Source organism: Capricornis sumatraensis, chromosome 10 (assembly GCF_032405125.1).
Source record: "Capricornis sumatraensis isolate serow.1 chromosome 10, serow.2, whole genome shotgun sequence".
Classification (NCBI taxonomy): Eukaryota; Metazoa; Chordata; class Mammalia; order Artiodactyla; family Bovidae; genus Capricornis; species Capricornis sumatraensis.
This window is the reverse complement of record NC_091078.1, coordinates 9,973,009-9,997,176: the sequence shown is the minus strand read 5'-3', so window position 1 is coordinate 9,997,176 and position 24,168 is coordinate 9,973,009. Positions and strand designations below refer to the sequence as shown.

The 24,168-nt window shown below is 45.3% G+C and overlaps 1 protein-coding gene across 1 annotated transcript; it reads left to right on the top strand.

Moving 5' to 3' along the window:
• Positions 1-14,437: 14,437 nt before the first annotated feature.
• Positions 14,438-23,517, top strand: LOC138087207 (pulmonary surfactant-associated protein D). Its single transcript, XM_068982190.1, has 7 exons — positions 14,438-14,636; positions 18,943-19,059; positions 19,341-19,448; positions 19,757-19,855; positions 20,216-20,332; positions 20,949-21,032; positions 23,141-23,517. Exons 1-7 carry the CDS (start codon positions 14,438-14,440, stop codon positions 23,515-23,517), a joined length of 1,101 nt encoding a protein of 366 aa, XP_068838291.1.
• The last annotated feature ends 651 nt before the right edge of the window (positions 23,518-24,168 follow it).

The window sequence follows — 24,168 nt, the reverse complement described above, 5'->3', positions numbered from 1 at the left end:
ATTAAAAGACACTTGCTCCTTGGAAGAAAAGTTATGACCAACCTAGATAGCATATTCAAAAGCAGAAACATTACTTTACCGACTAAGGCCCATCTAGTTAAGGCTATGGCTTTTCCAGTAGTCATGTATGGATGTGAGAGTTGGACTGTGAAGAAGGCTGAGCACCGAAGAATTGATGCTTTTGAACTGTGGTGTTGGAGAAGACTCTTGAGAGTCCCTTGGACTGCAAGGAAATCCAACCAGTCCATCCTAAAGGAGATCAGCCTTGGGATTTCTTTGGGAAGGAATGATGCTAAAGCTGAAACTCCAGTACTTTGGCCACCTCATGCAAAGAGTTGACTCATTGGAAAAGACCCTGATGCTGGGAGGGATTGGGGGCAGGAGGAGAAGGGGACGACAGAGGATGAGATGGCTGGATGGCATCACTGACTCAATGGACATGAGTCTGAGTGAACTCCGGGAGTTGGTGATGGACAGGGAGGCCTGGCGTGCTGCGATTCATGGGGTCGCAAAGAGTCGGACACAACTGAGCTACCGAAATGAACTGAACTGAAGGACACATTCAGAAATTTTAAAAGCTGGTCATTAATCCATTTGTAGATTAAATGCATGAAAATTTGAAAACACTATGAAGAAGTACTTTTTACTTCGATGAGCTACTTTGCCAGCACACCACTAGATGTATATGGTGGGCAAATATCCTAGTCCATAAACAAAGATGAAAAAATCCTGGCATTTGGATTGTAACTTACCTGCTATCACTGGCAAAAATGAGGCTTAGAAATAGGGTGGTCTGCTATCATCCCAAACTGTTCACCAAAAGTCATTAAAGTAGGCATATTCAAAATGTTTTTCATGTCCTTTGTGCAAATTTTCATATTCTAATTCTTTTCAGAACAGAATATCAGTAAAATGTTGGGCTTTTAAGTGAATTAATATGCTACCTTCTATTAGAGATAAATTATTTACCAATGGTTTTTGCTTTAGTTTTGAAAGGAAATGTAATGCCAGTTAACTTAGTACTTTCATGGTTAAAGATATTTTTATTATTTACTTTTTAAAGATACTATTTTATTTCATGGTTTGTAATACAGCGTTTCTACTCATGTAATTTAGACAGTGCCACTAATGATATCAGAGGAAAATGATATTTTTCATGATAGAAGTATTTGGTAAATACACTGTTTTGTTTTTTTTCTTTCTATTATTTTTTTTATGTAAGAGACCATATCACTTAAGGGCTTTTTTAAAATTAAAGTGTATTGAGTTTACAGTGTTGTATTCATTTCTGCTGTATAGCAAAGGAATTCAGCTATATATATATATATATACACGTGTGTGTATATATGTGTGTGTGTGTGTGTGTGTGTATGTACACACACACATTCTTTTTCCCTACTTTCCATCATGGTTTATCACAGGTATTGAATATATCTCCCTATGCAATATATAATAGTTTGCATCTGCTAACCCCAAACTACAACTCTATCCCTTCCTCATGGCCCATAAAGAATGTTTTAATTGAACAAATTATGGATCATCTACAATCAGAAATATTATACATTTCCCTTTGTCTCTAATCACATGGATGTTTACTCTGAAATAATCGCAATCCACATTTAAACAAGACTTTAGAACCTATTTTATGTTTTGTTATTAACACTAATATGTCATTTTCATATGTATATTGTCTTTGTAAATCATAATTTAAAATACTGCATTGTATTCTATCAGGTTGATATGCTGAAAGTTACTAGTTAACTTATTGTTTCATCAGAATTGATTTCCATTCCTGTTTCTTATCCCTGGTTTTCTGTGAATGCCATGTTTATTTCTGGAAAAGTCTGTGTCCCTACAGGGTTATTTCCCTTGGCAGCTGTCCAAATAAATCAGTAATAGAATAATTTGCTGCAGCAAATAATTTGTCCATTGTCTTAACACCATCTCAGAGATTCACCCAAGAGCACCTAATGGGCAGTGCAGGTAATATGATAATCACATGGGAAATGTGACCACCACCTGTTCCTTACGAGTATAGGGCTGACACTTCCTCACCAGCTGCTGCTGCTGCTGTTTAGTCACTAAGTTGTGTCTGACTCTGCAATCTCATGGGCTGTAGCCTGCTAGGCCTCTCCTCTGTCTATAGGGTTTTTCAGGAAAGAATCCTGGAGTGGGTTGCCATTTCCTTCTCCAGGGAATCTTCCTGACCCAGGGAATGAACCTCGGGTCTCCTGCATTAGCAGGAGGATCCTTTATCACTGACCACCTGGGATGCACTCCTCACAGCTGTAGCCTCTTATTCGCTTCCCACCTGCACTGAGGGAAAGGAATTGCTTTCACATGAGCCACTTCTGCTTCAGCTCCTACAGGGAACAATGAAGACAGACTTCTGAAATTTTTTTTTCTCCTTTGATGTTCATTGTCACATTTTTCTCAGTTTTTTCTATATATGTTGTCTTTTTTCATCGGTTATCATTGTTCTGTTTTCTTTCATTTTTCCCAGCATTGTTTTATTTATTTACTTTTACCACATTGCACACCTTTTCTTAGTCTTTTTCATGCTTCCTTTTCTCACCCACATGTCTCCACTGAAAAAAATTTTTTTCTCTGACTTTATTCCATTCTCTTTTCTTTGAGTTGTCATAGCACAGTGTTAGAAGAGCTGTTTCTAAGACAGGTTTTCTGGATTAAACCTCGGCTCTATCACTTACTAGATGTATGACCTTGGGCAAGATATTTGTTCTCTTTTTGCTTCAGCATTCCTATCTGTAAAATGGGAATAAATCTAATTCTCTCATAAAGTTGTGTGAAGATTAAATAAATTACTACAGGTAAATTGTTTAGAAGTGTGCCTGACCCATAAGAGTCTACTATTTATATTCTAATTGCTTGACACCCTTTATTTGTAGCTCATTTTAATTCTCTTTGGCATCTCTGTCATTTCTTGAGCTGCTGTGGCTGCTGCTGCTAAGTCATAGTTGTGTCCGACTCTGTGCAACCCCATAGACAGCAGCCCACCAGGCTCCCTCGTCCCTGGGATTCTCCAGGCAAGAACACTGGAGTGGGTTGCCATTTCCTTCTCCAATGCATGAAAGTGAAAAGTGAAAGTGAAGTAGCTCAGTGGTGTCTGACTCCTTGTGACCCCTTGGGCTGCAGCCCACCAGGCTCTTCAACCCATGAGATTTTATTTCTTGAACTACCCCCTTTGATAGCCTCACATGGGTTTATTTTTTCAATTGCTTTGCTTTCACTTGTGTTCTCTTACACTATTTTTGCTCTTTGAATTCATTTCTGCATTTTCCTGTGCACAGAAAACATTATAATTTCCTTTCAATTCCCTAAATCTTTTTTTTTTTCAAGCTGGTTTTATTTATTTATTTATTTATTTTTAAATTTTTATTTTTACTTTATTTTACTTTACAATACTGTATAGGTTTTGCCATACATTGACATGAATCCAGCACGGGTGTATATGCGTTCCCAAACATGAACCCCCCTCCCACCTCCCTCCCCATAACATCTCTCTGGGTCTTTGATATATTTTTGTTTCATTGAGAAATAATTGGCGTACATCACTGCCATCCTCGAATTCTTGACCTCTCTTTACTGTCCTTAGGTCCATTTTATTCATCATAGGAATGCAGTCTTCTCTAGGTTTTATATTTACCCTGTTTCCTTTAACATCTCTTCCATTATTGTTTACCTATTTCTTCATCGTTTACTAATCTGGGCTAGTTATCTGTAGAGATGACATTTGTTCACATATTCTTTTTGTGTTTATATATCATTTTTGCTTCTCGCATCATCTCTTCTTCCCTTTATGCTTATACAGTGTTATAGGTCTTCTATTGCTTTGTGTTTTTATTGATGAACATTTTGGCAATTTTAGTGTTTTTCACATTTTTATTTTCTTCCTCTTTTCTCTATTTATATTGTGATGTTTCTATGTATGAATACTTCCATATTCTTCATTTCTTTGAATATATGCTTTCTTCTCACTTATCATTTGCTGTTTTTTCCCTAACCTATTCTCTCCACCACCTCATCCTTTCTTATTTTCAATTCAATGAATTTATTTCTCTAGAGTCAATTCTTGATTTCACAAGCCTCCTTTATCTTATATTTTTACCCACAATCTTCCTATATTTTTCACATTCTTTACTCTTTTTTCTCTAGTATAATTTGAATTCTCACTTGTTCTTAATATTTTCTCTTAAGAAAATCTTGCATGATTTATGAAATACCATCAAGGAACTGTGGTACACATTATGGGAGTCTCAGAGATAGAAGAGAAAGAAAAAGGAGCAGTATATTTAAGGAGAAAATGGCTGAAAACTTCCCAAATCTTGGGAGGAAAAATGGACAATGAAACTAATAAATCTCAAATGACACCAAATAGCATCAACCCAAAGCAGATTACTCTGAGACATATTATAATTAAATTATCAAATCAAGAACAAAGAGAATTTTGAAAGTAGCAATGGAAAAGCTACTTGTCATATATAAGAGTACTCCCATAATACTATCAGCAAATTTTTCAGCAAAACTTTGCAGTTCAGGAGAAAGGCCATAATATATTCAAAGCACCAAAAGAAAAAAATTTAAACCAAGCATACTTTACCCCAAAACAATAATCTTTTCAAAGAAAGAGATAATGTCTTTCCTAGACAAATAAAAACAGATAATTCATCACCACTAGACCTGCTTGTATATCAATACCAAAATCAGATTGATATTCTTTGCAGCCAAAGATGTAAAAACTCTATACAGTCAGCAAAAATAAGACCAGGAGTTCACTGTGGCTCAGATCATAAATTCTTCTTGCCAAATTCAGACTTAAATTGAAAAATGTAGGGAAAACCACTAGACCATTCAAGTAAGACCTAAATCAAATCCCTTACTATTATACAGTGGAAATGACAAATAGATTCAAGGGGTTAGATCTGAGAGAGTACATGAAGAACTGTGGATGGAGGTTTGTAACATTGTTCAGGAGGCAGTGATCAAGACCATCCCCAAGAAAAAAAAAGAAGCAAAATGGTTGTCTGAGGAGGCCTTACAAATAGCTGAGAAAAGAAGAAAAGCTAAAGGCAATGGAAAAAAGGAAAGATATACCCATTTGAATGCAGAGTTCTAAAGAATGGCAAGGAGAGATAAGAAAGCCTTCCTCAGTGATCAATGCAAAGAAATAGAGGGAAACAATAAAATGGGAAAAACTAGAGATCTCGTCAAGAAAATTAGAGATACCAAGGGAATATTTCATGCAAAGATGGGCTCAATAAAGGACAGAAATGGTATGGACCTAACAGAAGCAGAAAATATTAAGAAGAGGTGGCAAGAATACACAGAAGAATACACAAAATGATCTCTATGACCTAGCTAACCACCTTGGTGTGATCACTCACCTAGAGCCAGACATCCTGGAAAGTCAAGTGGGCCTTAGGAAGCATCACTATGAACAAAGCTAGAGGAAGTGATGGAATTCCAGTTGAGCTATTTCAGATCCTAAAAGATGATGCTGTGAGAGTGCTGCACTCAATATGTCAGCAAATTTGGAAAACTCAGCAGTGGCCACAGGACTGGAAAATGTCAGTTTTCATTCCAATCCCAAAGAAAGGCAATGCCAAAGAATGTTCAAACTACCACACAACTGCGCTCATCTCACATGCTAGGAAAATAATGCTCAAAATTATCCAAGCCAGGCTTCAACAATATGTGAACCATGAACTTCCAGATGTTCCAGCTGGACTTAGAAAAAGCAGAGGAGAGATCAAATTGCCAACATCCGCTGGATCATCAAAAAAGCATGAGAGTTCCAGAAAAACATCTATTTCTGCTTTATTAACTACACCAAAGTCTTTGACTGTGTGGATCACAACAAACTGTGGAAAATTCTGAAAGAGATGGGAATACCAGACCACCTGACCTGCCTCCTGAGAAATCTGTATGCAGGTCAGGAAGCACAGTTAGATCTGGACATGGAACGACAGACTGGTTCCAACTAGGAAAAGGAGTACGTCAAGGCTGTATTTTGTCACCCTGCTTATTTCACTGATATGAAGAGTACATCATGAGAAACGCTGGGCTGGAAAGGGCACATACTGAAATCAAGATTGCCAGGAGAAATATCAACAACCTCGGATAGGAGGATGACACCATTTTTATGGCAGAAAACAAAGAAGAACTAAAGAGCCTCTTGATGAAAGTGAAAGAGGAGAGTGAAAAAGTTGGCTTAAAGCTCAACATTCCAAAAACGAAGATCATGGCATCAGGTCCCATCACTTCATGGGAAATAGATGGGGAAACAATGGAAACAGTGAGAGACTTTATTTTGGGGGGCTCCAAAATCACTGCAGATGGTGATTGTAGCCATGAAATTAAAAGATGCTTGCTCCTTGCAAGAAAGTTATGACCAACCTAGACAGCATACTTAAAAGCTGAGACATTACTTTGCCAACAAAGATCCGTTTAGACAAGGGTATGCTTTTACCAGTAGTCATATATGGATATGAGAGTTGGACTGTGAAGAAAGCTGAGCACCAAAGAATTTATGCTTTTGAACTGTGGTGTTGGAGAAGACTGTTGAGAGTCCCTTGGACTGCAAGGAGATCCAACCAGTCCCTCCTAAAGGAAATCAGTCCTGAATATTCATTGGAAGGACTGATGTTGAAGCTAAAACTCCAATACTTTGGCCACCTGATGGGAAGAGCTGACTCATTTGAAAAGACCCTGATGCTGGGACAGATTGAAAGCGGAAGGAGAAGGGGACAACAGAGAATGAGATGGCTGGATGGCATCACTGACTCAATGGATATGAGTTTGAGTAAACTCCAGGATTCGGTGATGGACAGGGAGTCCTGGCATGCTGCAGTTTATGGGGTCTCAAAGAGTCGGAAGCAACTGATCAGCTAAACTGAATTGATACACATATGTGCAAAGGAATATTATTCAGCCATGAAAAAGAAGTATATCCTGCCATTTGCAATAACATAGATGGATCTTGAGGACATTAGGCTAGCTAAAATAAGTCAGACCGAGAAAGAAAAATACTCTAAGATATCACTTATACATGGAATCTAGAAAAGAACAAATTCAAAAAACAGAGTAAATGGTTACTAGGGGATGACAGAGAGAAGAGTTAGAATATTTTTTTAGTGTACAAACTTGCAACAAGTAGTAAATATGTCCTAGAGATCAAATACCTAGTGAATATAGACAATATCCTATTGTAATGAAACTAAGAGACTAGAACCTAATATTCCATCTACTAAAAAGAAATTATAACTCTCTTATGATAGAGGTGCTTATTATCACTACAATGGCAATCATATTACAATGCATAAATATATGAAATTAATATGTTGTACATCTGAAATATACACAGTGCTCTATGTCAAATATATTTCAGTTTGAAAAAAAAGAAATCTTTGCATTCTAGAAACTAGAATCCAAGTATGCTCTAATTCCTCTTTCATTATCTCTCAGGATCAAAGTAAAGAGATAATCTGGGCTAGCAATTTTGAATCAATATTTTATATCAAGTATTTTTCTAAACAATTTTTACAAGTTCTACCATACAATGTGAAGGATTAAAAAAAATAAATTTACCAATGGAGGAAAGCTTGGTTTGGTGCATTCACTGATGGGGAAGGGACCTGGACTGGATATTCATCTCACAGTAGAAAATGAAGTCACATGAGGACATTGTAGAGAATGTAAGCAACAGGGTCAGTTTGATTATGGGATGTTGTCCTTGATGACTATAGTCAACACTAGAGAATAATGAACAGTATATACTATGTGCACTCTGGATAAAATAATACCCATATTGCCAGTTTCAGACCAGGATTCCTTTTTTGCACTACTGTTGCAGATGGCTTTGACACAGGACAACTTATGGACTGGTAGAATAATTTTGAATGGAATAGTTCATATAAAAAAGGGGGGGAAATGCATCTAGTGATCAAATACACAGCTAGAAAGAAAATAGTTAATTTAGAGGAAGCCATTGGAGAAGGCAATGGCAACCCACTCCAGTACTCTTACCTGGAAAATCCCATGGATGGAGGAGCCTGGTAGGCTACAGTCTCTTGGGTTGTGAAGAGTCAGACACAACTGAGTGACTTCACTTTCACTTTTCGCTTTCATGCATTGGAGAAGGAAATGGCAACCCACTCCAGTATTCTTGGTTGGAGATTCCCAGGGACGGAGGAGCATGGTGGGCTGCTGTCTACGGGGCCACACAGAGTCGGACACGACTGAAGCGACTTAGCAGCAGCAGCAGCAGAGGAAGCCATATTCAGACTACCAACAAATAAAGTAAGCAACTTATTACAGATCAGGTTTTTTATAAATGTTATAGTACCCAATAAGCTATGGGGGAGCTTCCCTGGTGGTCCAGTGGTTAAGACTTCCTGCTTGTAATGCAGGAGATAGGGGTTCCATTGCTGGTCAGGATCTAGGATCCCCCATACCTTGCTCCATGGCCAAAAACAAAAGAAAGAAACAATAAGCTATGGGTTACAGGGACTTCAAAGAGGGTACTGGGGAGAAGACTTGTTTTTCTTTTTTTGGCTGTACCATGTGGCTTATGGGATCTCAGTTCCCTGACCAGGAATTGAACCCAGACCACAGCTGTGAAACCCAGGAATCCTAACCACTGGGCCACCAGTTGTTGGGGGTTCTTTGTACCTTTGTACCAAACCACCCCCCACAACCTTTCTTGAACTCTCAAGAAGACATGTTTCTCTTGCTTCCCTTTGGGGTGTTTGAGACAGCATTTACTCAAATCCTAGTAGTTAACGTTCATCCCTTGAGAATACATGTGGCCTTGAGTGGCTGAGTGGTACAGGCTCATTTGAATGGATGGTCAAGAAGGAATGTGCATAAATAATGAGGGATCAGGCTGGTTGGGCATGTGGCTTATTCGTTTATTCCTTTTCTCCAAGGTACAAGAACAGATCATTTCTCTGGTAAGTTCTGAAATAAGTTATTATGAAACAGAGGTACATTGGTTACCAGGATCTTGGGTTTGAGAGCCCTAGGAGCCCATACAAACTCTGCCCCAAATCCAGCCTCCCCTACCCCTTGGGATAACCTAATCATCTCAGTTCGTTGGGCTCATACTTGGTTGGGGCTGAGACACAATTATCCCTGGTTGAGAACTGTTGTTCTACAAAAGGTAGGAAGACAGTGGTTTGGGGTATATCTGAGTCTGTGAAAGAGTCATTTGTATCCAAAAACCTATGATCCTGCTTCAGATGGTTTGCAAGACCCTGTGTTCCATTCTGAAAGGAATGGAAATTCAGCCTCAACAGAAAAGTGTTTCTCCCAATACAGCCTGAAGAAAGAGTGTTGATTCTAACTCAGGTGTGTTTCTTCAGGACATCGTGACTGCTTATTTCTGAACATCTGTACATAAGAGATGAGCTTATAGTCATATCAAGTGGGCACGTGCCCACTGAAGGCATGAATTCACTGAAGGTATGAATTGCAATCCATGCCTAAACCAGGAAAGCCATCTGAGCCAGAGAAGGTGATTTTTTCATTTGGATCCCAGCTCTTGGCAGAGGGAGAAATGTTTTAAGGAATGCCTGTATACATGAGGACTTGAGTACTCTGGGTAGTGAAATGAAGGCAGATCACTATTTCCCCTAAAAATCAAAAAATGGGAAATGCTAAGATGTCAAATTTAAGGAAATGAAAGGACAAGATAAGCAATACTATATGAGGAGCCCTCCATTCTAGCCAACCAATGGAGGAGCCACTCCTAGCCTGGTGTGGACAGTTGCTCTGAATTTGCACCTAGTTTGCAAGGATGAGATGAAAGGTATAAATCAAACCCCCAAGATTTGGCCTCAGAGACATTGCCCTCTGCTTGACGGGTCAGGGGGGAAACAGTGGAATCTTACTTCTTCTGATGGCCATGTCTCCTTTTTCCTGCCCTTGTTATGGTTTTAGAAGCAAAGAGCTCAGCACCCAGAACAGAGCAGAAGGGAGTCTGTGAATGCTCTGGCAGAAGGCCTCAATACCAGACCTCCCCTGACAGTTCCCAGAGACCAAAACCAAACAATCTGCCCACTGCTGTTGGGATGGACCTCACAGGCCTTTGTGCCTTGCAGATGCCTTGCCTTAAGATTGAAGTAAGAGGGAGAGATAGCAAGAAAGGCACGACAGGGCATCTTACATTTTCAAAACAGAAACTCCTAGAGTGACATGCCATCATTTATAGCAGATAGGAAATGGCAGCAATTTTTGACACTGGGAAGAAGTGTCAAAGTGTCTCCCTATGATTCACTGGGGGAATTGATGTCAGTAGGGCTTATCTGTTACCAGGGAAACCTGCAGCTAGGGCAGCAGCCAGCATGTGGGTAGTTAACTAACTAAGCCCTATATTTAAGAGGACTGGATAGACCTGTGAGTGGAGCAGGGACTGGTCGAGCAGGGAAGTGTAGAGGAAGCAAGAGAACAGCCATCTTGAATGGGCTGACCATACACTCCACCCCTACATAACCTTCATACCCCTTGATATCTTGGTCAACCCCTCTTCTGCACCTTACCTGGCTCAGGTATATAGAGGTGTACCACAAACAGATACCACTAATGCAACACAGACAACCACAGCTAGTGAATACTGAGTCCAAAAGGTAGCAGCCTTTGGAGACAGGCATTTATCCAGTCAATTTTTCATGGGATTCCTGAGGACAACAGCAGCATATCGCTGCAGACCCAGCCATCAGGCTCATTTTGGGCTGAGGTCATCATTATTGCTCTGTCTGCAAACAGAGCCCTCCACTCAGACCAGACATGAAATATAAGATGTCTAACAGACTCATTGCAGGGAAGATCCTGACCATTAAGCAAAAGACAAGCAGTAAGAGCACTGTAATATATTAACATGCTTGACTATGATTTTGTCCTGGGCTGCAGTACCATTATGCTGTCCAGCCTCTGTCCTCTTCAGCCAGTGTCAAACACCGGAGGGGGGCTGGGTAACAGAACACAAGATGAATGGTGCCTTTCTCTAGTAGGGGACCGAGATTAATTTCTTAGTCTTCTTACCAGGGTCCAGATGAAATCTGTAAGGTCCTTTCTAGTCTTAATCCCCACAGGGCAGCAAACCCAAAACACCTGGGACTTCCCTGCCAGTTTTAGTCCTGGGGCCACTTACAATATGTTCCCCTGGGGATAGATCCTGTGGCAAGAGCAAAAGTGAGTTATTCTCCTGATCGTTAGCTGGCAATGATACTTGGGTGGTCAACAGTTGAACTGCAATGATGTTAAATAGTTTGCTCTGGGTTAACATGATGTAGGTACGCCCTGTGCTGACTGCTCCTGAAATATTTAATGACAAGCTCTGTGACTTAAGCTAGTCTCTTGGTTCACAGGTTGAGACAGTGGGTTTCCTGTATCAGTTGTTGCTTGCTCAGTCCACTTGACCTTCTGTTAGCCCAGCAGCAGTAGGGCTGTAGGACAGGCAGAAACACCAGGGTATGGCATTTTAATCAGCCCATTCCTGAACCTCATGGCCACTAAGCGGTGTTTTTCTGCATTGCTCAGCAAAATTGAGTAGGCCCACTGTAACAGCTTCCACCTGTTGTAAAGCATGTAGGCTGCATAGAGCTTTGTTCCTTGACACTATATCCCTGATCTGCCCCCTCCTACACCTGGGACCAGAAGCCCAGAGGGTACTCTTTTTATTTTGCCATTGCCACATGTCCCAACCAAACCCTTCAGGGTAACCGACCATGGCCAATTCACAAGCCTGTGCCAGTTAGTGTCCCTAAAGCTTGTAATTGTTTAGGGGTGGTGGGTCAAGGGTATGTTTGTATTTTGTAGAAAACAATAAAACCAGAAAGGCTCTTGTGTTTTGCCAGTATCACAAGCCCTCCCAGGCAGTCAGGTGAAGTACAAGCCCAGGCTGCTACTTTTAAACTGGAAGAGCCTCTGAGGTTAATAGGATGTCATCAGTTTAATGGAAGAGAAAGACATCTCTCCCAGGAACCCACGTGCTAGGGGAATAAGCCCCGGGATTATCCCCACAACTTTCCCTTCCCTGTCCTCATTCTCCAACATCTCGGCACTCACTGGATTATCTGCAGCTTTCTGGCTGACTCACCAGTTGTTGGGCTGCACCCTGCGGATGTGCACGCGTGTTGATGCCCAGCCTTGAGACTGAAGCAAGAGCTGGGAGACAGGGGCAAAGACGTCCATGGCTTATTAGATAAGGAATCTTAATGTCCGAAAAAGAAGGGTCTTAGCGCAACCATGTTCAGCGAGAACAGGAAGGGCATGGACGCAATCTTCACCGCTTGAGGGAGGAACCCCCCAGTCTAACAGAGAGTTGACGTCAGTTTGTTTATCAGTTACCAGGGAATCCAGTGTCTGGGGCAGCAAGTATGTAGGTGATTACTGTTAAACCCTTAATTAAGAGAATTGAATAGTCATGTGAGTGAAGGAGGGCTGGGCAGGGGATGAACAGAGAGCATAGAAAGCCATCTTGAGGCAAGTGGAGCGTTGTCCTAGATTTACAGCAGAAAGCAAAAGAGTGACCCCTGCCAGATGGCAGCTCCAACAGACGCTGTGTCCCACAGGCTGTTGCCTCAGCAGCCCTTCACCTGCCCGACTTTGCTCAGTTTGGCCAAGCAGCTCCCAGCTCTTTCCTAGCATCTGAGCAGTAATGTTGAGATGAAGGTGGAAGAGAAGTGGGTGCAGGGGGTGCTGTTTCCTGGACTTGGCAGAGGCAGGCTGCATTCACAAGAGCTCTAGGCCATTGTGCAGCTTGCTGGTCTTCTCTGAACCTTGGATTCCTGGACATCCATGAAACACAGACACTGACACTGACACTTTACTCACAGGGCTGCAGTGAGGTCCTGATGAGATCCTGGGCTGAGGGTGCTCTTTGAACTCTAAGGTGTGTGTAGTCCCATGAATTTCAGTGGCAGGTGTCCAGAAGCCAGGAGAGGGTGCAGTTGAGTGAGTCAACAAGGAAGGAAATTACCTACTTCTTGAAGAGAGTTTTCACGAAACGGGCTGAGAGTCAGGTTACAGGACAGGTATAAGGAGCCAGTTCTCGCCCAGGAACTCTAATTTGCCTGGACGTGCTAGAGCCCTACAGGAAACAACTGTGAGTGTCTCTGTCCTTGCCTCTTGTTTTCCAATGTCTGGTGAGTATCTCCCTGCCTATGTGGGTGGTTGAAGAAGGCAGGGTGTGTGTAGGTCTTCTCTAGGTGGTTCAGTGCTGGTGGTGGGAGAAAATGGGGTAATAAGGGGAGCTCTTCATTCTGCTCCCTTTGTTTGGTGGGAGATGTGTTTCCAGATGTGTTTCCAACTCTCCAGATGTGTTTCCAACTCTCCAGAGAGGGAGAGTTGGTTGTGATATCCAACCAGATCTCTGATGCCATTGTCTGGCAGTCCCTTTGGAAAGTGCATGTCATCTTCCTCTTGGAAGGAGGCCCTTCTCTGGCCAGGAAACCCCTTTCCTCCCACCACCTCAGCCTGCTTGGCAACCCTCAGTCGTTTGCACAGGTCCCTCGGGCTTTCTTCCACGTTTCTGCACCTCCCATGATTCTTTTCCATGCTCAAAACGTTACAGTTTCTCTCAGAGAGGAAAGAAGCCCAACGCTGGCAGTGACCCATGTCCTGCACCCTGATCTCACTTAGCCCCTGAGTCCCCTTTCTGATGGTGACTGGAAGCTCTGTTGGACATGGGCTATCCTCCTCTGAAGCCAGCCTCCCCCTGATGGCACCCATCTCACAGGTCCCCTCTTCCATGAGGCCCCTGTCCCAAGTCCTCTCAGGAGGCCTGGGCAGGACTCTAGGTGTGCCAGGAACTTTCCTGGTGGAGCCCAGGAATGACAAATCCTGGAAAATAAGCAGTCATGCCCCATTCTGTGCTCAGGACAGACCTTACCAAGCATTAGCACTCTGGCTTTTTTTTTCAGATCGCACTGCAGACTCCAGTCCTAGCCTGTCCAGAGCAGCAAGTGAGAGGAAACAAGCCAGCATTGTAAGAGGTAAAGCAATGGACTTACTGGTATAAAAAGGGATAAGAGGCCCAGAGAGGGAAGGGTCCCACCCGAGGGCCCTCAGTGAGTCCCTCCTGGGGTGACAATGGCCTCAGTGAGGAATTCTACATCCTGATCACAGTGCCCCTGGCAGGGATGACAAGCCCAAAGAGGGATGACACAGAGCATCTGAGAGTAGATTCATGTGCTGGCAGACCAGGTCAGAGGCCTGGCTGGTCCGCTCATGTCCTCCCTGGTCAGACCTTATCCTCACTTTCCCTAAACTGCTTTCGGAGCCCTACTACTCTTGGCCCCAGAGGATGGGAGAGGAGATCGGGGAAGGGCTTCTCCTGCCCTCCAGGAGCTGGGCCAGCCCTAATCCTCGTCCTTGGACCAAGAGCAGCCCCTCTCTCTGTTCCTCTGCCTAGGACATGCTTCTCCTCCCTCTCTCCGTGCTGCTCCTGCTCACACAGCCCTGGAGATCCCTGGGAGCAGAAATGACGTTCTATTCCCAGAAAACATTGGCCAACGCCTGTACCCTGGTTGTGTGTAGCCCCCCGGAGGGTGGCTTGCCTGGTCGTGATGGACGAGATGGGAGAGAAGGCCCCCGGGGAGAGAAGGGAGATCCAGGTAGAACTGGGTCCATGGACTTGTCCTGGTGGGAAGGGATGGGCACTGGAATTGTAACCAACCCCAAAACTCTGAATCTTCTGTGGAAACCTTGAAGATGGTCTTTCCAAGTGGGTGGGTTTCCCCCAGATCTTCAGTCCACCTGAGACATGGCTTTACTGGTTGGCAAAGACTGGCTTGCCCAAGTCCCCAGCTCCATAACCACCTGTGCAGATTCTTCCCCTAGGATCTTCTGACCCCAACCACCCCAAAATTGTACAAACAATGAGCAGATGACTGGTATTTGGAGTCCCCTGCTCCAGAACTCATTGGGCTTACCAAGTGGTGCTAGTGGTAAAACCCTGACTGCCAGTGAAGGGGATGTAAGAGATGCAGGTTCGATCCCTGGGTCAGAAAGGTCCCCTGGAGGAGGGCATGGCAACCCTCTCCTGTATTCTTGCTTGGAGAATCCCACAGACAGAGGAACCTGGCGGGCTTTGGGCCACTGGGTTGCACACGACTGAAGTGACTTAGTACACTCATGTAGGAGACATAGGAGATGTGGGTTGATCCCATGGTTGGGACAATCGCCTGGATAGAAAATGGCAACTCACTCTGTTATTGCCTGGAGAATGTCATGGACAGCTACAATCCACAGGCCACAATCTGTCAGGCTGCAATGCACAAAGAGTCAGATGCGACTGAGTACACACACTCCAAAACTTAACTGTTCTTCATTCGTATTAAATGTTGCCTCTGGAGAATGTTAAATATTTTTGAACTGACGACAGTGTTGTAAGTTTCAGTTTAATCATCTGTAGATGAGAATAATATCGACCACACAGTGACAAAGAATTGAGCCAAGGCTTCATTTTTTTGGTGGGTCTTCAAGATAGTTTATCCTTCTGCTGTCCCAACCAGCTGAATTCTCCTGAGGTTTCCAAATGTATTGATTATTAAGGGAATTTTCTGGAAACACTGCCCCACAGGAGAAGATCTGGTTTTTACTGGCAAGAAGTGAGAATTTGATGAACCAGCGACAAGGACGAGGGGACCACCTTGGCCCTGGGCCAGGGCTATGGGGGATCAACTGAGGTCCTTTATCTTTCTGAAGTTTGTGTTTTGATTGGAGGAAAGAAATGAACAACATTAAAGCTGAAAAGAATACATAACATCCCCAGGATGTAGGGTAAGAGACAAGTATCTGTCTGTCTGTTAGAAAGAAAGCAGCTTCTAACATGAATGGGCTGGGGCTTGAGAAGGCCTCCTAGAAGTGATCTCAGAGGAGGGGTGGTATTCAAGATGCCAGCTCTCTCTAGCTCCCCGAGAGGCCCTGAATTGAAAAGTATCCCTTCTTCTCCCTCCCTGCTCTCACGGCCTCCATGGTTGTGCAAAGGATGGGCAACGTCTCATGCTCCCTTCTAAGGAGTGACTTGCTTCCAAGGTACCTGCTGCCCTCCCCAGCCAGAGGGGAACACAGGAAAGGCTAAGCCAGGGACCTGGTGTCTCTGCCTGAGCACAGTGCACCAGGGGTTCTGGGACGCGGGGCCCATCCTCCAGGCTCCCATTGATTGCCTAGTGAGAATTGGAGCTGAGTAAGACACAATGTCCAGCACAGAGGCTCTCGCCACCTGCACAGTCTTGGCCCAGGCAAGCCTGGCCCTTCTTACACTGGGGGAGTGGTTTCCAGATCTGAAATATCATCTCCCCTCTCCAGGTCTCTGAATCCTCTTCAGCCTTGAAGTCCTGTTTACTATGAGTACATGTGTGTCCATGGGTTGGGGGTACTGGGATGGGACGAGGGACATCTCATAAGCTGTTTTCTTCACTTGTTACCTGTGCCTCACAGTTTAAAACTTGATGATAAATTCCTTGCAGACCAGGACCTGGTGCTAACGTGTACATCCTGCTCAGTACTAGGCAGAAAGTGATGTTCCACAGATAGTTTCTCAGTGAACAGAGAAATGAAATAGTGAGGAAATGAATAAATAAGTGAATGAACAAGTTAGCAACACCCGACAGATTTCTTTCATTGTCTTTTTGCACATGGATGCTTACTCACAACAGTCAAAAGATGGAAACAACCCAAGTGTCTATCAACATTTATGCATGGTGAATGAATAAAGAAAATAATTATATTCATACTATAGAACATTTCTCAGCCATAGACCAGAACGAAGTACTGAGATGTGTTACAATTTGGATGAGCCTCAAGAATGTCACTCCTAGTTTAAAAAGGCAGACACAAAGGGTCATACATTGTATGTCTTTATATAAAATATCCAGAATAGATAACAGAGACAGGCAGCTTCATAGCGGTAACCAGGGCCTGGGAGGAGGAAGGGATGAAGTGATAAATGGGTATGAAGTTTTCTTTGGGATTAATGAAATAGTTTTGAACTAAAGAGAAGAGGTAGTTGCACAATTATGTCAATGTTCTAAATGCCGCTGGATTGCATACTTTAAATGACTAATTATAGGAAATTCCTGGAGGTCCAGTGGTTAGGACTCAGTGTTCTCACTGCCAGACCTCAGGTTCAGTCCCTGATTGGGGACCTGAGATCCTGCAAGTTACACATCACAGTAAAGAAAAAAAAAATGGTTATTTTTGTATTATGTGAATTTCATCTCAATGAAAAAAGAATAACCAAGCTCACAGAATTGAGTGTATAATTCTTGAATCAATAGCCATTTCTCCCTTTAGTCTTTGAAGGTAAATCTCTCATAATTTCAGACTTAGGCATCCTTCTTAAGGTAATGTGATTTTTAAATGTTCGATCATTTTTACAAAACAATTAATATGTGATCACTAATCACAAAAAGAAGAAAATTAAAATTACCTAATTGTGCCCCTTAGAAAAAATAACTGTTAACACTTGTGTGTGCTCTTCTTGTGGTTTTTTCAATGTGTGTTACATGTGCACATGCCTGACACATGCGTGCACATGTTGAAGAAACTGATTCAAACTAAATAGAGTATTTAGAGCCTACATTTATCACTTGATGATGCACATTAATTTTGACTATCTTCTTTAATTTTAAAAACATGTTACATAGTTTTTTCTCTTTATATTAAAATAGAATTTATAATAGATTCAGATGTATATAATAATGATTTCATATTTGCATATATGAAATGCATATATGTGAAATGATGTCACAATAAGTCATGTCAATGTCATCAATACACATAGTTACAGTTTGTATGTGATGAAAACTTTTAAGATCTGCTTGCTCAGCAATGCTCAAGCATGCAATCCAGGAAAACTAACTATAGTAATTTCGCTGTACATTGTATTCCTAGGAATCAATTGTTTTTTAACTGGACACTTGTACCTTTTGAAGATTTCTATCCATTCTGCCCACTTCTCAACCCCACCTCTAGCAGCCACAAATCTGTTCTTTGTATCTGTGAGTATGTCGTTTGTATTTGTGTTCTTAGATTTCACATATGAGTGAGATCGTATAGTGCCGCCTTCTCTGTGACTTATTCCACTAAGCACAGCGCCTTCAGGGTTCACCAGTGTTGCTGCAAACAGCAGGATTTCGTTCCCTTTATGCCTGAATGATGTTCCATTGTATGTGCACCCTGCACTTTCTACACCCGTTCATCCATCCACAGATACTTGGGCTCTAGGCTGCCTCCACATCTGGGCCACCATGAACGACGCTGTAATTAACTTGGGGGTGCATATATCTTTCCGGGTTAGTGTTTCCATTTTCTTTAGTTGAATGCTCAGAAGTGGAACTGATGGATTATACGGTAGCTCTAGTTTTAACTTGCTGAGAAACCTCCATACTGTCTCCGTAGTGGCTGTTCCAGTTTACATCCCTACTGCACAGAGCTTTCCTTTTCTCTACTTCTCCAGCACTTCCTATTTGCTGTCTGATAATAGCCATTCTGAGAGGTGTGAGGTGACAGCTCATTGTGCTTTTGCTTTCTGTTCCTCTGGTGATTACTGTCAGGTGTCATTTCTGACAGAAACTTTGGTTTGGGGATGGGGGACAGCAGGGAGCCCATGGTCCAGAGTAAGAGTTGACAGACTTACCTGCCATAAATACCGTGGCCTTGGGGCAGGGGCAGGTGCATTGTATGCAAAGTCAGGCGAATCTTGGTCTGGATCTGCCTCCAGTTCTGCAAGCCTGTTCCTTCTCCTGTAAAATGGAGATGTGAACACGCATTTCCTATATCACCACTGGACCAGTCACCTGAAGGGGGAGTGTCTACACCCTACAGAACCCTGGAGGAATGCCAGGGCCCTGACTCTGGAGGCAGCTGGCTCCTCCTAGGCTGGGTCAGCTGTATGTTCAATTTTTTCTGCCACAGGTTCACCAGGACTAGCAGGACAAGCAGGAATGCCAGGACCAGCTGGCCCTATTGGGCCAAAAGGAGACAATGGCTCTGCTGGAGAACCTGGACCAAAGGGAGACACTGGACCACCTGGTGAGCAGCTGGGCATGGAATGCAGGTGTCTGCAGATGGCGTGCTGCCGCTAGGCCATGGCAGTAGGCGTTCACAGATTCTGCCCCAGGAAGAGGAAGGTCATTCTCAAGGTGGCACGGGGTTATTTCAGAGAAGAATGGAGCTCCTGGGGAGGGCGGAGAGTGAGGGTAACATCTTTAGGAGGAGGCTGCCTGTCTGATTTCTATTATAGCCTCATCTTTTATGCACTCCCACTTCCAAGGAGATTCAGTGTCACTAACCAGGCTGGTCCTTTTTCCCAGGGCCTACTGGTATGCCTGGTCCAGCTGGAAGAGAGGGCCCCTCAGGGAGGCAGGGGAGCATGGGACCTCCAGGCACACCGGGCCCCAAAGGAGAACCTGGGCCCAAAGGTAGGAGGGTGGTATGTGGTGGATTGGGGAGGGAGAAGGGAGGGGTGACGTTGGCAGCCCTGGTGGGGACCAGGGTATGTGCACAGTTGCCTGGAAAGCCTGGAACCTCTGCGGCTGGTAGGCCTGGCCTGGGGCTCTCCCCCGACATTCCCACACTGACTGAATTTCCTAGAGGAGACCAAGAAGTCAGGAGCAGTCTCCCGGGTCACTCTCTCACCTGGAGCTGTGGGTGACAAGCTGCACTGCTCAGGAAATGGTACCTGCTGAGCACACTCTCAGCCGTGTTTCTCAGTGTGTTCCTTTTGCAGGAGGAGTGGGTGCCCCAGGCATGCAGGGCTCCCCAGGTCTCAAAGGAGAGAGAGGTGCCCCTGGTCAGCCCGGAGCCCCTGGACCTGCGGGGCTGGCAGGTGAGCAATGGACGTGGGGCTGGGCTCATGTTCCCCTGTGCCCACCCCCACTACCCTTCTGGTCAGAGCTAGCATTCTAGGGAGAGAGCCAGTGTTGGGTTCTGGGAACTGTCTGTCTCCAGGGAGAGGGTGGTGTGGGCAGCAGGAACTGTCTGTATTCAGGGAAGGCTGGTTGTCGGGTTAAGGGACAGTCAGTGTGCAGAGAGGATGCAAGCAGAGGATCCAGGCACTGAGGGACATTTGTAAAGGTGGAGGGTGTATGGCTGGGGGATAGGAAGTCCATGTTTGGGGGTGGGGAGTGGGTATGAAAATGCTGAAATATACGTTCAGCACTCACCCATTTCTACTTCTCTTATCCAGGGCCTGCTGGAGCCGTCGGTCCACAGGGGCCTTCAGGAGCCAGGGGCCCCCCAGGACTGAAGGGGGACAGGGGTACTCCTGGAGAAAGAGGAGCAAAGGGTGAGAGTGGGCTTGCAGGTAAGGAAGACTTGGAGGCCCCATTAGGGTGTTGGGGCAGGGAGGAGGCCTTATTCAGCTCAGCTCTCCTCTCAGGTAACCTGTTTACTTACAGGTGGGGGTCAAAGCAGGAAAAGTTGACAGGGTATATGGCGAGGTGGACTCTGGGCTTAGCCTCTATGACTTGCTGGAGGACAACCTGAGCAGATTTTCTATCTGATCTTTATGACAAGCAAACCTGCCTCTCCAGTTCATCAGATAACCCTGAACAGCAAATAACTCAATGGATGTATTTTCCATCCATTGCGTATCCTTTCCTGCAACCATACCACCACCTGCAATACAAAAGGAAGTGCTATCAGATTCCTAGAATTTGGAATTAAAATGATATCTGGTTCACTGTCAGTGAGGCGCAGGGACCTGCTCAGGAGATACTGTTCAGAAGAGAACCACAGGAAATCCCATGGACGCAGAGGCCAGCTAGGTCAGCAGAGGTGGGCTTTCTAGGCCTCTGTTCCAACTTCTTACCCCACCCCCAACTTGCATCTCCACCTGGACACTCTTTCCTTGAGTCCTGGGCTCTGAGTGACCCCAGGCTGTTCTGGATTTGTCTTCACTTGGCCTCTCTCTCCTGCAGAGGTCAATGCTCTCAGGCAGCGGGTGGGAATCTTAGAGGGACAGCTACAACGCCTCCAGAATGCCTTCTCTCAGTATAAGAAAGGTGAGTTCCTGGACCTGACCCTCAGCCAGTCCCTGATCATGGGCCTCAGACTTAGTCTGGGCTTGGCTTATGGTTCGCTGGGCTTGGGTCTAAACTGGACTTGCTGGGACCATGATTGGGACTGGACCTAGACCTGGGGCAGGAGTGGGGCTGGGACAGAGCCGTGCTCCAGGAACTGCAAGTAGACACATGGAACAAGGAGGAGGAAGTGTTCAGTGTCACCAGTTCAGCAGACCTTATCCCAGCATACCCTGGGCAGGTGCCTACGACAGATGAGGGGATACCCAACCCTTGTCTTTCTTCTGTGGGGCCAGGTGTGCAAGTGCATAGAGAAGCAGCCACACAGCCCAGGGCAGCAGAGAATCCATACCTGATCATGGGAATGGGGCTGGGGTGCTTCATGTGGGGTTCAAGGCTGCTGGGGACCTGTCCTTAGTGTGTGGCCTCCAAGTATCTCTCCCTAAACATGCCCCCAAGTCTGGCAGGGGCAGGCTGCCTCCGGTTTCTGGCCAGTGCTGGACTCCCCCACACCTCTTGTGGAGTTTAAAGCATAGATTCTTCCCTAAGCCTGGATCCTAAGCAGGCAGAGGCCTCCTGCAGCACACACCTGGGAGCCCTGTGCCCTGGGACTCTCCACCAACTGCCCCTCCTCCTTCTCTGCTCTCCCTGACGACAGCTTTGCATTCACATCATTCATCCAAACTCAGTGATTGATCAAACATTTTCTGAAGGAGCAGAGCATAAAGGAGCCTGATCTGGTGAGACGTATTGTTGGCTTCTAAGGACTCTAGCCAACTAAGTACCAAAGTAGTTCAGAATGCGACTTGCCAGTGTTTGGTATGTCTTCGTCCTTCCACAAGCATATCTGCATACATATTTACTCCCGCACGTGCACACTGATGCAAACCAAGAGGGCTTGGGCACATGCACTGGCTACGCACATCTGTACCTAAACACCATCACCTGTGTGATACCATCTACCTACATGAGCACCGTGTATGCTCAGGCTCTCCTATCCAGATGGACCTTAAGTCTGCCCATGTATCTTCGGATAGACACATGGGCGTATTCACTGATACAAATACACACCCACCCAGATGCATGGGCTGTAAGCCCAGTAGTGTCACATGGCTTCACACTGACCTTGTTCAGGGCTGATCTGGGTGCCATCCTGACCCCCCAGAGAATCTGTTCCCTGAGTCCCTGTTGAAGCTACTCAGAGAAAGGCAGACGGTCAGGGTGCAGCCTGGGTTCCTAAACAGTCCAGGAAGCCCTAAAAATTTCCATGTATGACCCTAGAAGTCAGAGTGATGGGGACGGGTTACAATAAGAAGAGATACTTACATCACACAGAGGATACTCATACTGTATACCCCTACCTTAGAAATAAGGAATGAGACCCTGAAAAGGGAAGTGACTTTCTTCTGTCCACCTGGACCATCATTGCCAAGGTGAGGATGAACACATGGTCTTCTGGATCCAAAACAGGGTTGTTTTTAGTGCTGATCCCATCCTGCCCACTGTTCCTACACACACTGTCCAGTGGTCCAGGGACGCTGAGTGACTTGCATCACAAGCATGTCGAGGCCAATATTAGGCTGTTCTCAGAGGCGCCCCCATCCTCTCCTTCCCCTCACCCCTTCAGACAGCACAGAACTCCCTGTGACAACCCCATGCGCCTGATCGTCATGGAGGGGTTGGAGTGAGCCGTATGATGTTTTCCACACTTCCAGGAACTGCCCTGGGCTGCATGGTGTCAGTTCCCTCCTACCCAGTAACTGAAAACTTGATTCTGGCATGCAACACAGGGAGGAACAGAAAGTGCAAGCTTTAGTGTTACCTCCAGCAAGGTCTGATCCTTGTCTACGCCTGACAGCTGGGCGACTTTGGGCCTCTTACGTAAGCATCTGACTTCCGGGGTCCTCACCTGTACCTGGAGACCACGGCAGCATCACAGGGCACATCGTGGAGCCAGGGCTGCTCAGAACCAAGTGCCTCACTTTCTTCCCGTCTGGTGCCCTGGCACCCGGATGGGAGGCTGGGGATTCTGGTTGGAGCACAGGTCTAGGTGCGGCCGCATCCCCAGCCTGACTCTCCTCTTCCCCTAGCGGTGCTCTTCCCTGACGGCCGGAGTGTCGGGGAGAAGATCTTCAAGACGGCAGGCTCTGAAAAAACGTTTCAGGATGCCCAGCAGGTCTGCACACAGGCTGGAGGACAGCTGCCCTCCCCACGTTCTGCAGCTGAGAACGAGGCCTTGACTCAGCTGGCCACAGCCCAGAACAAGGCTGCTTTCCTGAGCATGACCGATACCAGGAAGGAGGGTACTTTCATCTACCCCACGGGGGAGCCCCTGGTCTATTCCAACTGGGCCCCCCAGGAGCCCAACAATGATGGCGGCTCAGAGAACTGTGTCGAGATCTTTCCCAATGGCAAGTGGAATGACAAGGTCTGCGGAGAGCAGCGCCTCGTGATCTGCGAGTTCTGAGCTCCTCCCACACACACACACACACAGTGTGTGCTGGGGAGGCGGGTGCAGTGCCCAGAGCTGCATTTTTCCAGTGTTTCAACAAAACGGTGACCCTCTGCTTGCCAGGGCTTCTCCACAGAGCCATAGGATAAGGCCAGAAGCAGGGCTCCTATAGAATACATCCCTCAGAATAAAGTTTGAAACTGGCTTCACACAAGAAAGATTTGTCAGAGGAAAAGAGGGGCAGCCTCCCTTCCCAGGGGCAAGGGTTAAAGGAAGTTCTCCAACTCTCCCCTGTTGCAAAATCCAGTGTCTCTGCCTCATCCCTCCATCTCTACCAACCATCAGTTACATTTGACCTCACTGATCACTGTCTCCGCCCCCTTCCCTTTTCCTCTCCTGCCTGTGGTTTTCTTATCTTCCTGGCTGCTCAGCATCACTCTCTTTCCCTCGTCTCTCCTCCTCTCCTCCAGTCCACGGAGGAGGTTGGGAGCCTCAGTTCTGGCTCCCTTCTCTCCTCACACTTACTCCAGGCTTGGGCTCATTCTCTCCCATAGTTTAAATTCCTTCTATTGATGCCTCCCCAGGTATTGTTCTGTTCAAGGCCTCTCCCCAAACCCTGGATTTCTCTAGCCAATGCAAGCTGTCGCCCTGGGGCTGGGAGTGTTG

What these genes read in the sequence shown, in the direction of transcription:
- LOC138087207 (XM_068982190.1), top strand. Translation starts at nt 14,438, where the DNA reads ATGCTTCTCCTCCCTCTCTCCGTGCTGCTCCTGCTCACACAGCCCTGG. An exon ending in GGGAGAGAAGGGAGATCCAG is followed by an intron (nt 14,637 to 18,942) that starts GTAGAACTGGGT and finishes TTTCTGCCACAG; the next exon opens with GTTCACCAGGACTAGCAGGA. An exon ending in GGGTGAGAGTGGGCTTGCAG is followed by an intron (nt 20,333 to 20,948) that starts GTAAGGAAGACT and finishes TCTCTCCTGCAG; the next exon opens with AGGTCAATGCTCTCAGGCAG.